The 13997-nt window shown below is 39.4% G+C and overlaps 1 protein-coding gene across 1 annotated transcript; it reads right to left on the minus strand.

The window, feature by feature from the left end:
* Positions 1 to 4130: 4130 nt before the first annotated feature.
* On the minus strand, positions 4131 to 12698 carry LOC115781434 (kielin/chordin-like protein). The gene is made up of 17 exons (XM_030731074.1): positions 12264 to 12698; positions 11886 to 11958; positions 10768 to 10835; positions 10059 to 10139; positions 9884 to 9973; positions 7646 to 7783; positions 7414 to 7506; positions 7220 to 7289; positions 6588 to 6667; positions 5676 to 5761; positions 5476 to 5566; positions 5268 to 5367; positions 5095 to 5180; positions 4792 to 4885; positions 4558 to 4707; positions 4312 to 4418; positions 4131 to 4232 (listed from the first exon to the last, which is right to left on the minus strand). The coding sequence occupies exons 1-17, from the start codon at positions 12633 to 12635 to the stop codon at positions 4131 to 4133; spliced, it is 1881 nt and encodes a 626-aa protein (XP_030586934.1). The 5' UTR covers positions 12636 to 12698.
* Positions 12699 to 13997: the final 1299 nt, after the last annotated feature.

Below are 13997 nucleotides of genomic sequence, written 5' to 3' on the forward strand. Positions count from 1 at the left end.
CAGAAAATTAACTCAAAACTAATCTAAACAATCCTTGTGCTCCCTGTGGCTCAAACATTTTGTTATCTTACCATTTTCCTGATTTGCACTAGATTGTCCATGCACGAGGAAAACAAAGACCCAGAGCAAATATATCTCCATCAGCACTATTGCTCTCAGTGTTCTCTCCATTCTCATCCAGCACAAGAAAACTCAAAATCCAAATACCCTCTTTTTAGCCGTGAACCATTGCTTCTCTGCAATGTCACTGATTCTCTGCAAGCAGACCTCTCCAAATAGGGAGGTAGGGAGGAAACAAAGGGAGGACCCTAATTGTGGTCACTCGACCACTAACGCAATCATGCTCATACCATGCATATTTTCTGAGTTAGGGATCTCTAATAACTAGCACACCTTGCTTGGGTTCCCCTGACACCTGACAGTCAAGTTTCAGATAGCCAGTGTAGGGAATATACAATCCATTAGCTGCATGTAACTGCACCCTATGAGATTACTTTTGTTTATCTGGACCCCAGGTCTTAAAATGTTGGCAAAAACCTTTATGTGATGGTAGTGACCATGGACTCAGCATGTGATACCTCTCTCATCTTGATGGTAAACCTTGGACAACTGTGTGGGAGGGACAGATTTAAGAGAATCGCAACCATTGGAGCAGTCATGTCTGATATACAAGTGGGTTTTAATTCACATGTGAGCTGACTAGTCTGAGTTTACTGTTATTTTAATATTTCCATATTTCCATGCATCTTAGCCTGCCCTGGATGCTGGATGCTGTAGACTACAGGGATGAAATAACTCCTCATCCGACCTACTCTGCCCTCATGCTCCCACCTAAGGACTTTGTCCCTGATAGCGTTAAGCTCATTGTCAGGATATATATATATATATATATATATATATATTTTTTTTTTTTAAGATTAGGCTTAAAACTTTCCTTTATGATAAAGCTTATAGTTAGGGCTGGATCAGGTGACCCTGAACCATCCCTTAGTTATGCTGCTATAGGCCTAGTCTGCTGGGGGGTTCACATAATGCATTGTTTCTTCTCATTCACCTTATTTACTTTGTTTATACTCCACTCTGCATTTAATCATTAATTGATATTAATCTCTGGCTCTCTTCCACAGCATGTCTTTCTCTCCCCTCAGCCCAACCGGTCGCGGCAGATGACTGCCCCTCCCTGAGCCTGGTTCTGCTGGAGGTTTCTTCCTGTTAAAAGGGAGTTTTTCCTTTCCACTCTCGCCAAGTGCTGCTCATAGGGGGTCGTTTTGACTGTTGGGTTTTCTCTGTATTATTGTAGGGTCTTTACCCACAATACAAAGCGCCTTGAGGCGACAGTTTGTCGTGATTTGGCGCTATATAAATAAAATTGAATTGAATTGAATTGAATTGAAATTGAATTTGACCTCTGTCACAACCTGGCTCATAAAGCCATGAAAAAAAAAGTGAATACACTGTTCACTAATTTAAACAAATTATTTATTAAACAAACTTAAACAGCTGAAATAGAGACCGGTGAGTTTTGATCACACCTCTGATCTCACTTACATTTCACATCTGCCTTTCTTTCAAGTTGACCTCAAATGTCATATATAAGACAGTATTGTAAAGAGAAACAGAATGAGCTGCCTAACTAGTTAAAAATATACTATAATATATTATGTGTAAACTCAAGTTATTCAAGTAACTAAATTTATTAGTAAACATATAAATGAATTTTACTAAACAATGAAATGTATAATGAACGATTATACTCAAATTATAAGCATATAAGCACAGAGGTGTCAGATTAGTTGCTACTTTTGTTTTCAATTGGGCCACTATCTCAAGTGGTAATTGCAATTTACTGTTAAAACTGTTTACCATAGAATCACAAGAAGAAGGTAAAATATCAGCAGGAAAGTCACATAAAAGCTTGATGATGAAGAAGGCATCTGGATGGTCTCTCCGTCGCTCACTGATGATTTTGCAGAGCTCTGACACCGCCTCCTTCATATCAGTGCTTAGTGGTACAGAGACATAACTAACTGCTGTTAGCTCTTGTGGCATGTAGAAGGGTCGGCTGTCATTAGCTCCATGTACAGGGAACAATCAGTGGAAAATTCCAGAGCATTTTGGCACCAGGATTTGTTAATGTACACACCCAAGCATCCTCCCCTTAATTTACTGACCACCAAGGCTACTCTGTCCACTGCAGCATTCGCCCTTCCAGATGGTTTTGTGAGACCATCTAGAAAGTTTATGAAACTCCATGCTGGTGTCCTTCTCTCCATGTTGGTATCCTCCTGTCTTGTGTGCCTGCGTGGCAAACCTATTGATTTGTATTCACACACATGGGACAAATTTTATTGTTGAAATTAAAATTAAACACAGCTTTAAATAAACCCAGGCACAAGCATCCAAAATGACATTCCAAAGCTGAACAACCCTTGCATCGGGCATTAAAGGGAGAAATTATGCTCCATTACCAAAGCGAGTCTGATATTTGGACTTTTTAAAAAAAATTCCCCTTGCTTATACCTCTGTGGCTTTTGCAGCGTAAATATGCTTAAATATCTTTTATATCACCTTGCAGTGTTCCAGGACAGAAATATCTAAACATAACATCTGGAGGAAATGTTTCGATGGACAACACAGTTTCAGTAATCAATATTTGTAAACATTTGCAAAGAGTAGGTTATAATGATAGACATGCTTAAGGACTGTGGGATGTGGTATATTGATTGGCTGCACAGCTCTGATGCCATTCACCCTCAAAAAACAGAGAAAACTTTGAGTTTCTCTACTGGGCAGTTCTCCCACTGGTTCCTTGTGGGAATCCCTTAGTATTTTTAATGCTAGACTAAGAGCTGTAGTCCAGTATTAGAAATCTAAAAAGGGAGGAAGGGAGGGGGGCTGTGTTGACATGACAACACTGAACAAAATCTCACAGAGAACCCACATACCCCCCATATTAGCTTCCCTGCACTGGCTGCCAGTCAGTTTTTGAATTGACTATAAGGTTTCTCTGATCTTTTCACTTTGCACATTCCCACTAGACCATTGAAGGCTGCTGATGGAATGCTCCTAACTGTCCCAAGGTGCAGATTAAAGCACAGAGGAGGCTGGGTCTAAAACTGTGGAGCAAACTGCTGCTTCACATCCTTACAGCTCCAACAGTAGACACTTTTAAAACTCAGTTGAAGACCTATTTTTATTCTCTAGCTTTTAAATCAGACTGAGTTCTGGGTAGCTTATTTGTCCATCCATCCATTCACTTCCCTTTATCCAGTTCAGGGTCACAGGGGGGGCCCAAGCCTATCCCAGCTAACATATGGCAAGAGGCAGGGTACACCCTGTACAGGTCGCCAGCCTGTCACAGGGCCAACACAGAAAGACAGACAGCCATCCACACTCATATTCACACCTATGGGCAATTTAGAGTGGCCAATTAACCTAACCCCAGTAAGTGCATGTCTTTGGACTGTGGGAGGAAACCCACACAGACACAGGGAGAAGATGCAAACTCCTCACAGAAAGAGAGGCCTGGGTTAAGGTGGAATTGAACCCAGGACTGGTGGCAGCAGTGCTAACCACCACGCCATCGTGCTGCCACCCAGCTTATTTGTGTTGTTTTTTTTAAATTATTTTATGTTTCCTGTCTTATCTGTCATGTTATCTTGTTTTGACACCTGTCTTGAGAGGTGCTATATAAATAGTTTTACTTACTTACTTACTTTTGTTATTTGATTATTTTAGATCTACAGCTCTTTGGTCATCTCCTTTTGTTTTTAAATCTGCTAAAGAAATAAAACTGACTTGAAATCAGCATAATTATAATGAGAAACATCAAATAAATTTAAACAGAGCCTCAGCTCCATAGCTCCTCAGCTGAGCAGTGCTGTGACCAAAACTACTTTACCTTCTCTAAACATTTTTTAGATCCACAATTAATTAAACACACACACACACACGCGCACGCGCGCGGGCGCTAGTGGTAGCTTTTAGTATTTCATTATGAGTAAAATAATTGAATTATACCTTCCTGTTACTACTATTAGGCCATTGTGTTTTATTCTTTCACTCACTTTCCTCATACAAACTCACACAGTTGGTAAAACCCACTCCACTCACAGACTCACAGTCCGAGTTTAGATGCCCGGGCATCTGGGGCAGCATTCTCCAGGTGGGGTGTATGAGCCCCTGCAGTTAAGTGGGGGACAAAGTTGTGTCTCACACTGAACAGTGCCATCCTGAGCAGAAGTTGAAAGGAATAAGTTGTGAGCAGGTACAGAGATGAAAATTGCTGTTTATGAATGGAAGTATTCTTACCTGACAAGTGCAGATGTAACAGGGATGGTCAGGGAGTGTAAACCTCTGGCCGTTACTATACACATGCTGGTTGTAAGTGCAGCTGTCACACACTGAACAACAGGAGCCTCAGGAAACAAAAGGGACAGAGTACTAAGTTTAATATTGCATGATTAAAGGTTTGTAATATTTCACTTCATAATGAATACAGAATACATGAAAGGTTACCTTTTTGAATTTGAAAAAATTTTTCTTTTTTTTTTTTACCAGTAATCGTGGTTGGATGGTGACAGTTGGTGGGGGGGCATGGTGTGGGTGTACATAAGGTCTCTCCATCCACACAAGTGCAGCTGGAACACAGACCCTCAGGCTGCCATTTGGAGCCCTCTTCGTATTCGACACCATCAATTATGCAACCTACAATGAGAAAGGAAGTTTTCATACAGGACACTCACTAATGAGCTGCACCTGCACTGTAAATGTGTGTGAGTCAGAAATTACTTTTGCAGACTGGACAGCAATGATGTGGGTCTCTAACAGGGTTGGAGCAGTGGACTGGAGGACACTTTTCTTCACTGCAAAGTACATTTCCACCCTAAACAGAGACACAGCAAAGAACTGTCAAAAGATATTAATGGGCATGAAAAGTGGGACTCAAAGTGTGCTATAATCCAGAAGAGAAGAAAAGCATTAAAAAGATGTAGAATTATGCCTCGTGTTGTGGGAAAAAATATAAATATGCACCTTGCCTGTTTTTTTTTTGTACTAGATAAAATGTTTGGGGTTTTATCTGCACAAACTTGCCTTACACCTGCACTGCAGGCAGGATCCACTCCCAGCAGAGGTGAACGCTGTCCCATCAGTATACACCCTCCGTTCATACTCACACTCTGGGGAACAAACACAAAAGACTGATTGAATGTTTCTGTAAAAGCTGAAACATATGAGGAAACTGGATACATATTTATGACACTGACTACTGCATGTGGGGCAACATTGTCTTCTGTGCTTAGCTGGATGAGTACACTGTGGTGTAGGACATGATGCAGCCATGTGTTCACATGACACTTGACCCGCCTAACAGACAGAAACAAGAAGAAGTTGAATGGAATTAAAACACAGCCTAGTTGTTTTAATTCTCTGAAATGTAAAGAGGTTTTCAGTCACATGAACCAAAAAACTCACAGAGCAGTGGCATTGGAGGCAGGGGTGTCTCTTGGATGTGAACGTCTCTCCATTTACATATACTTTGGACTGAAATTTACACTGCTCACATCTACAGGTTTACATAAACATTGAGTATACATATTTAAACTCCAAAGAAACAAAGTGTGGAATAATACAGGCTTAAAAGTGGCATTGATGGTGTTAGGCAGACTTCTTACTGTGGACAACACTCTCCAGTATGACGCACTGGGTTGTGACAAGACAACGCAGGACAGCGGACAGGTGAACATGCCATATTTCCATCCTTTGAGAGAAAGACCATAGATAAATTGATCTTCAATTGATTAACCCCCCCCCCCCCCCCCAAAAAAAAAACAAAAAACAAAAACAAAAAAAACAAAAAAGCGGTGTTGGACACAACAAAACGTGCCCCTGGCAGATGTTTTAGCTGGTTTGAATGTTGTTCATCTTACAAACATGTGATTCTCCAAACATTCAATCATTGAGAGAACACTATTGTCCATACCTACAATTTTTCAAGGTTGAAACTAAAATAACTGTTTTTATGAAAGTAAACGAAGTTTCCCATTTTAAATTCAAGTATCCTGCAAATCCTCAATCTCAATCAGATCAGTTTCACATTTAAACCAAATTTAAGAATGAAAAGATGCTTTTAATGCCTGAACAAAAATACTGTCAACTGCCAGTGCTGTCCCTCAGCCTCCTGGTAGTAGAAATTTTAGGTGGTGCAAATCCCCTGGAAGTCCTTGAACACATAATTAGCAGGTCTCAGTAGATCCTAATGGGTCATCACATTCTGTGATTGGAATTATTATAGTTAGAACTAAGTAATCTGAGATGCATCTATGGTGTGTATTTGAACGTTCTACCTCACATCATTTGATTTTTCATGTTCACAAGATTTTCATAAAAAACTTGACCTCTGGCTTTGAGCCTATTATAGCAAAATTGAATCAGGTGATCTAGAAGTCACTGGCCCCCTCATGAAAATTTGGTATGTATCAGAATGGTAGTTTTGCAGTAATATTCTTAACAAACAAACATACCAACAACAATACCCTGTCCCCCTCACCAGGGGTGGGGTAACTGATGGTAAGCTATAGACGTACCACACATCTACACTCTTGACAAGGGTCTCCACCAGGGATCACAGCTCCATTAGGGAAGTCATACCCATTCACAACACAGCCTACAAGACACACAAATAGACATACCATCTCTATTGTCTAACACATATGCTGAAATTTTAATTACATGTGATGAGAACAGCATGAACTGTTTCTTAACATAAAGAAATAATAATAATAATAATAATAATAATAATAATAATAATAATAATAATAATAATAATAATAATAATAATAATAATAATGTAAAGAGATCAGAATACTAATAATATTATTTTAAATGACAATTAAAATAAGCTGGATATGTCCCAGTTTAAGCTTACATATTTTGTACCATGGTGATCTAATAAATAGCATGGGTGTGGTGAAGGAGGACATGCAGAGGGTTGGTGTGAAAGAAGAGGATGCCAGGAATAGGATGAGACGGAGGGAGATGATCTGTTGTGGCGACACGAAAGAAGAAGAAAAAGTGATATAATGAATAGCCCAGACAGCGTTACCAGTGTGCATAAAATGAATTTTTATTTAAGTGACCGAATAAGGACTGCTGAATGTTTTTTTTAGTGTCTGTCAAAAGCATTTTTCAGTAGACTTTTTTTTTTCTCTTTCCTTACTTGTGGGTTGCTGTTCACAGACTTCAGGTACATTCTCTTCTGAACAGGCAGAGCACTCTCTGTTACCCCCCTATTCAAATGAAAAGAAACAAAAATGAGAGAAACAGTGAACAGGAAACAGGAACAGAGGACTTCTTTAAGCTCATTAAGTATTACTGATTGTCATTTATTGTGGCTGAAAATCATATACTCACATCGCATGCACGTCTTTGACAATCAGGTACATTCTCCTCTTTGCAGTTCTGAGTAGGGCACACCTGGGGAGGACGCGGCTGTGGAGGACATGGCTGGGGAGGGTCCCGGTTTCAATTGAAGAGAAACAAAAATGAGAAAAACAATGAACAGAAAAATGGGACCAACAGACTTCTTCTAGCATATTAAATATTTTAGATTGTAGCTTATTGTTGCTGAACATCAAATACTGACATTGCATGCTGGTGTTTGACAGTCAGGTACTTTTGCTTCTGTGCATCTTTGTGGAGGACATGGCTGAGGACAACATGGCTGAGGACAACATGGCTGAGGACAACATGGCTGAGGAGGACATGGCTGAGGACAACATGGCTGAGGAGGACATGGCTGAGGAGGACATGGCTGGGGAGGACATGGCTGGGGAGGACATGGCTGGGGACAACATGGCTGAGGACAACATGGCTGAGGAGGACATGGCTGAGGAGGACATGGCTGGGGAGGACCCCCCATTTCAATTGAAGAAAAACAAAAAGGTGTAAAAAAAATGAACAGAAAAATGTGACCTAAAGACTTTCAACTTGTTAAATATTAATTAACAAGTTGTATATTGTAGCTTAACATCCAATACTCATTACATGTTCGTGTTTGACAGTCATGTACCTTCGTTTCTGTGGAGTTTTGAGGAAGGCTCCCCTGTTTAAATGAAGAGAACCAAAAATAATAATAAAAAAAAAAGATTGAGCAGAAAAATAGTGCCACAAGACTTCTTCAGGCTTATTAAATATTTTTGATTGCTGCCTATTGACTGAACATCCAATACTCACATTACATGCAGGTGTTTGACAGCAATCTTCAGTACCATGGGATACATTGTGACCAGGACAATCCCATTAAGATAAAACAAGAGGTTTAACGCATAAAATCTTTTAGTTTCTGCAAGTCTTTTTGCATATAGGGCTGCAATGATTCATTGAGTAACTCAAATAATTTGATTACAAAAACTATTTTTTTTGTTTTGATATTTTGTTTAATGCATGACTCTGTAGAGCTCAAGCATTTCACCCACATTTGTAACTAATAGTATACCTGTAATACAAATGTAAATTAACAGCAATATAATTAAACTGCATTAAGATTTTAAAATATAAGAATATGTTTTTTCTTTGTCAGACCAATAAAAATATATATTCACCACTGTTCTTTCCTTAGACAACGTTTGATAGATGCAGACTGGAAACACCCCACAAAAAATGTAGTTTTGGAGATGCTCTGACCCAGTTGTTGAACACAGTTTGGTCCTTCTCAAACTCAGTCAAATCCTTATACTTTTTCTGCTTGTAACACATCAACTTTTAGGACAAAATATTCACTTGTTCTCTGATATATCCCATCCTGTAACAGGTGCCATGATGAAGAAACAATCAGTGTTATCCAATTCACTAGTCAGTGGTCATAATATTCTGCTTGATTGATGTAGATAGGCCAATAAAACACTGGCCCACTGATATTACTTATTATTAATATAATTATTAACAGCTACACATCATAACATCTGTTTTCTGCAGCAAGAAATGCTGCATCAAAGCACAGAGCAAACCACAGTTGTGAGAATGGTGATGTGCTCATTTTTCCCCATTGCCGCCACCACATGCTCCTTTAATGGCTTATAACAACACACACTCACTCATTCAATAGCACACTATTATTCAAACAAGGTTACAAAATCTATCCATCAACATCTCTTATAACAGTGGCACTAACGACACTAAAAGACCCTGAATACATTTTCACAACACAGAGGTTAGACAGCAATTGTGTGAAGCTACTCTAGTTGACTTCAGTGTGGTTCAAATATACCTGTCTCTGTTTGTGACACCCTGGTCTCCTGGAGAAACAGAAACTATGAAAGCCAACAGGGTTGGAGGTCAGGACAAAACATGTGCCTCCACTTTGACCGAGGTTAGGCAGAGGGACGGCCATCAGTAAAGACCTACTGAGTGTGTTAATGTTGCAGACAGTAGATATATTTTCATGCTTGTTTGCTTTTTTATGAGTGTAACAAGTTTAAAGATTGAAAGAAATAAAAACAAAAAATGATAGGACAGGATAGATGCGATAAACAGAAGATGAGTCACCTTTTTTGCACTCCTTCAGAAATGACTTCAGTTTTTCATTCTGTTATAGAACAAACAAAATATACCAGTATGTCCTGTAATGTTTCAAATTGCCATTATTTATGAAAAGTCATACACCAAGTATAATCTGTACCTCATCTTTGACCATTTTCAGCATACGAGACAGCTCCCTTGTTGTATTCTGGAGATCTTGCAGTCTATCATCTGTCTGTAGTTTGTCATTCGGTGATTACACAAACAATAAATAGATGAGTACTTTTTTAAAAATCCCAGTATGTCCTGTAATGTTACATCATGTCAATTTCATGAAAATGTATACACTAAGTGGAGTCTGTACCTCATCTTTGACTATGTCCAGCACACGAGCCACCTCCTCTGTCCTCTTCTCTAGCTTCTGCAGTCTATCATCTTTCTGCAGTTTGTCAATCTGTGAATAAATAAATCCAGTATGTCCTGTAATGTTTCATCGTGGCATTTTTCATGAGAACTTATACACTGAGTGCAAGCTCTACCTCATTTTGGACCATATCCAGCACACGAGCCAGCTCCCCCATCCTCCTCTCTAGCTTCTTCAGTCTATCATTTTCCTCTACCTGAGAAGCAGATTTTACATCTCGAGCAGATCTTGTAGAATGCAGCACCACAGCTGTCTGCAGCTGATCAGTCTGGATGTACCGAGGATGATGGTAAGTTTGGTCCTGTGATCTATTATTTGCTTTATTAGGTAAAGCATTGTGAAGGTGACAAGATTTGGTCCAGGAACCTGGGCTGTGTGTGTCTGAAGGAGCCAAGTCATCTAAAAGAAGAATCAGGCATTTTGTGGAATTCATGAGTAATGGGTATTAAAATGATTCCTGGATAATTTTTGAATGAATACAAAAAAATTAAAAAATGGATCCTTTATTATAATTGAGTCCTGGGTTTGAATACACCACTGGGACTTTTCTGTGTGAAGTCTCTCTGCATCTGCATGGGTTTTCTCTTCAGTTTCCTCCCACAGTCCAAAGACATGCAGTTAGTGGGGTTAGGTTAACTGGTAATTGTAAATTGGCTGTAGGTGTGAATGTGAGTACAAATGGTTGTCTGTCTCTCTGTGTTAGCCCTGCGACAGGCTGGCAACCTGTCCAGGGTGTACCCTGTCTCTCGCCCTATGACAGCTGGGATAGCTTCCTGCTCCCCCGTGACCCTGAAAAAGATAAGCAGTTTTCTGGGTGAAAATACCTTGTTGATGTCAGAGGAGAAGGGCCAGACTACTTTGATCTGATAGGAAGGCACCAGTGACTCAACCTCTCATTACAAAACAAGTTATGTAGAAGATCATCTCTGAAAGTCCAACACATTTGACTTGAAGTAGATGGGCTACAGTAATAAAAGACCACAACGGGGGCCACACCTGTCAGCTGACAGCAGGTTAATTGGTGATTGTAAATTGGCCGTAGGTGTAAATGTGAGTACGAATGGTTGTGTGTCTCTCTGTGTTAGCCCTGCAACAGGCTGGCAACCTGTCTAGGGTCTACCCTGCTTCCTGCCCAGTGGCAAATGGAATAGGCTAAATATTCTAAATATCACATTACTCTGGACCTTTGACCTCTTCTTAAAGGTCAAATAAGGTCAAACTTTCATAAAATGTGTTTTGGGTCATTCCATCGCAAATCAGCAAATTTTCAGAAGACTTTCTGCTCAACCATCTCCCATTTGCCTAAAAATTTGGGCACACAATTATTGTTGTGATATTTTAACTTCATATATCAAATAATTTTCAAGCTATACAGTACCAGTCAAAGGTTTGGAGACACACACACACACACACACACACACACACACGCACACACACACACACACACACACACACACACACACACACACACACACACACACACACACACACACACTACTGGATAGACTATCAGTAGATAGTCTAATCAAAATAGAACAAACGTTTTCATAGGGTTTGCTAGTTAAAATTGAAAAGAATTCACACAAATTATTCAGTTTTGATGAAGTTAAACCACGACACCCCACCTCAGCAAGAAGGTTCTAGACTCCATTTGTTTGTGTATAGAGTTTGTATGTTCTCGCCATGTCTGCATGGGTTCTCTCCAGGTACTCTAGTTTCCTTCTACAGTCCAAACATATACCTCTTAGGGTAACTGCATAATTGGCCATAATAGGAGTGAATGTAAGGGTGAACAGTTGTCTTTCTGTGTGTTATCACTGCGATGGACTCCACAGTGTACCCCACCTTTTTATAATTAAAGTTCTGATAAGCTCCACCTCCTCAATGAGCCTGAACTGGGTAAGCGGTTGATAAATGATGAGCAGATGGAATCTTCTCTTACCTGTAAGATTGTTGCAGATCCATGGACGCCTTGGATATGCTTTCAGTGAAAGTTTAGCTGTCTTCAGATATCCCTGCATTAAAATAAATAATGTAAAAATTTAGCTGTTATGCAGAATATGGTATGCCTTGTGGGTGGATTGCATTTAACTTTTAAAGACAGTAAAGTTGCTGTACTTTTTTAAATTCTTTCTGATGTTTGATTCAATTCTGATAGTGTTTTCAGAAAGAGTCAGACACCTGTCACACAAGGTTTATAGCATGGTATCTAATGTTGTCCACAAAACTAACTGTACTGTAAATCAAGATATTTAGGTGACGTCATGTTGTTCTGTGTGTGTGAGCATGCACAGATATGCAGTTTGCACAGGAAACTCACACTAAATTTACTGTCTCTCTTTCCTAATGTGCTGCCAAGAGTGATGAGAACATCTTGAGGAAGCTCCAGGTTGATCTTGTTCTCACTTTCTATCAGTAAAACTGCAGCTTCTTGACAGTCCACAAAAAATGTCAGTCTGTCAGGCTCCAGGCTCACAGCCAGCTGTACCCATGTTTCACTGGAGAAAGGGTTTGTCCCCGGAAAGTGAAAGCTGGCAAAACTGTGTGGTTTTCCTTCAGCCTGGTAGTCCAAACGCAGGGTGTTATCGAGGGTGGAGGAGATGATCTGGAGAATGGGTGAAGATGCAGAGGAAAGAGAAAAAACAGTGGCAGTGGATCGAGGTGCCTGGCGTGCCACTACATGAACACCCATGCTGCCCTGAAGGTTGGAGTACAGGAAGCGAGAATATTCAGCAGGGAGCGTCAGGTGGGGTGCTCTGGGACGTAGTTTATATATCATGCTGCTGGTCACATTTTTTCGGTGAAGAATGTTTAGGGCTTTCACAAGGTCAATCACTAGGAAAGAAATAAGAGACATACTGTGACATACACATCCATACAGCATGAGATCTGGAGGATGACTCTGTGGTTTCTGGGTTATGATGACTGTGAGGCTTTGTGAGAGAGATAATCACAATGAAGTCATTCACCTGCTAGTCACACACTGCTGCCAGGTCATCTTGGTTGACGGGTAAACCAAGATGATACAGTCAATCTGATCTGAACTCTGTTTACATTATACGCGTCCCTTAGGCAGTATTATTAGAAGGCTACCAAGATACCTACTCAGGATGGCATTACCTGGGCCTTGAGTAACACTGTGGAGCCTTGGGGTTGTTTTTGACCAGGATGTGTCATGTGTCATTGCACATATTAAGCCACTACATAAGACTGCTTTCCTGCATTTGCGCAATATTAGAAATTAGAAACATCCTGTCTCAGAGTGGTGTTGAAAAACTAGTTCAGTCTATCTAGTTCCTTCTGTATAATGATAATAAAGGCATTCTATTCTATAAAGCAACTTGAGGCATTTGTTGTTGTGATTTGATGCTGTAAAATTGAATTGTATCTGTTTGCCATCTGTTATGATGTCATGATGTTACATATATTAATATATATAAATATAATATTATATATATAAATATTATATATATAATATTTATATATATAATATTTATATTTTTTATATAATATTTTTATATAATATTTTTTATATAATATTTATATTAATATTTATATTTATAATATTTATATATATAATATTTATATATATTTATATATATAATATTTATATATATTTATTTATATATATATATATATATATAATATTTATATATATATATATATATATATATAGGAAGAAAGGAGATAGAAAAAAATAAAAAAATAAAAAAATAAAAGGGGTTGATATACTCACACACACACACACACACACACACACATCCATACACACACCCATATGCACCTACATATACACACACACACAAACACACACACACAAGTTTATTGTTTGTAGTAATGTGTGTGTATGCGCCTTTGTCATGCAATGTATTGGATAATGAGGGCGAGAAACTGCAACCATGCCCCCCGCGATCCAGAGGCAGATAGGGAAGGACCCAGGGGACCCAGGCCATCCACAGCACAGGAGCTCAGAAGACTTGGGGCCACACATCCCGATGGCAACCGCGTACACTCCCCAGAAGAGGAAGGAGGGAGGCTACAGACGGAACCCCCA

The sequence above is a fragment of the Archocentrus centrarchus genome, chromosome 6, assembly GCF_007364275.1.
Source record: "Archocentrus centrarchus isolate MPI-CPG fArcCen1 chromosome 6, fArcCen1, whole genome shotgun sequence".
In the NCBI taxonomy this organism is placed as follows: Eukaryota; Metazoa; Chordata; class Actinopteri; order Cichliformes; family Cichlidae; genus Archocentrus; species Archocentrus centrarchus.

Excerpts from the sequence above, each read along its gene's own strand:
- LOC115781434 (XM_030731074.1), bottom strand. The coding sequence starts at position 12,635 with ATGGGTGTTCATGTAGTGGCACGCCAGGCACCTCGATCCACTGCCACT. Across the intron at positions 10,140-10,767 it reads TCTCCTCTGACATCAACAAG|GTAGAGGAAAATGATAGACT; the intron begins GTATTTTCACCC and ends TCTGCTTCTCAG. Across the intron at positions 5,368-5,475 it reads GCCTCCAATGCCACTGCTCT|GCGGGTCAAGTGTCATGTGA; the intron begins GTGAGTTTTTTG and ends TCTGTCTGTTAG.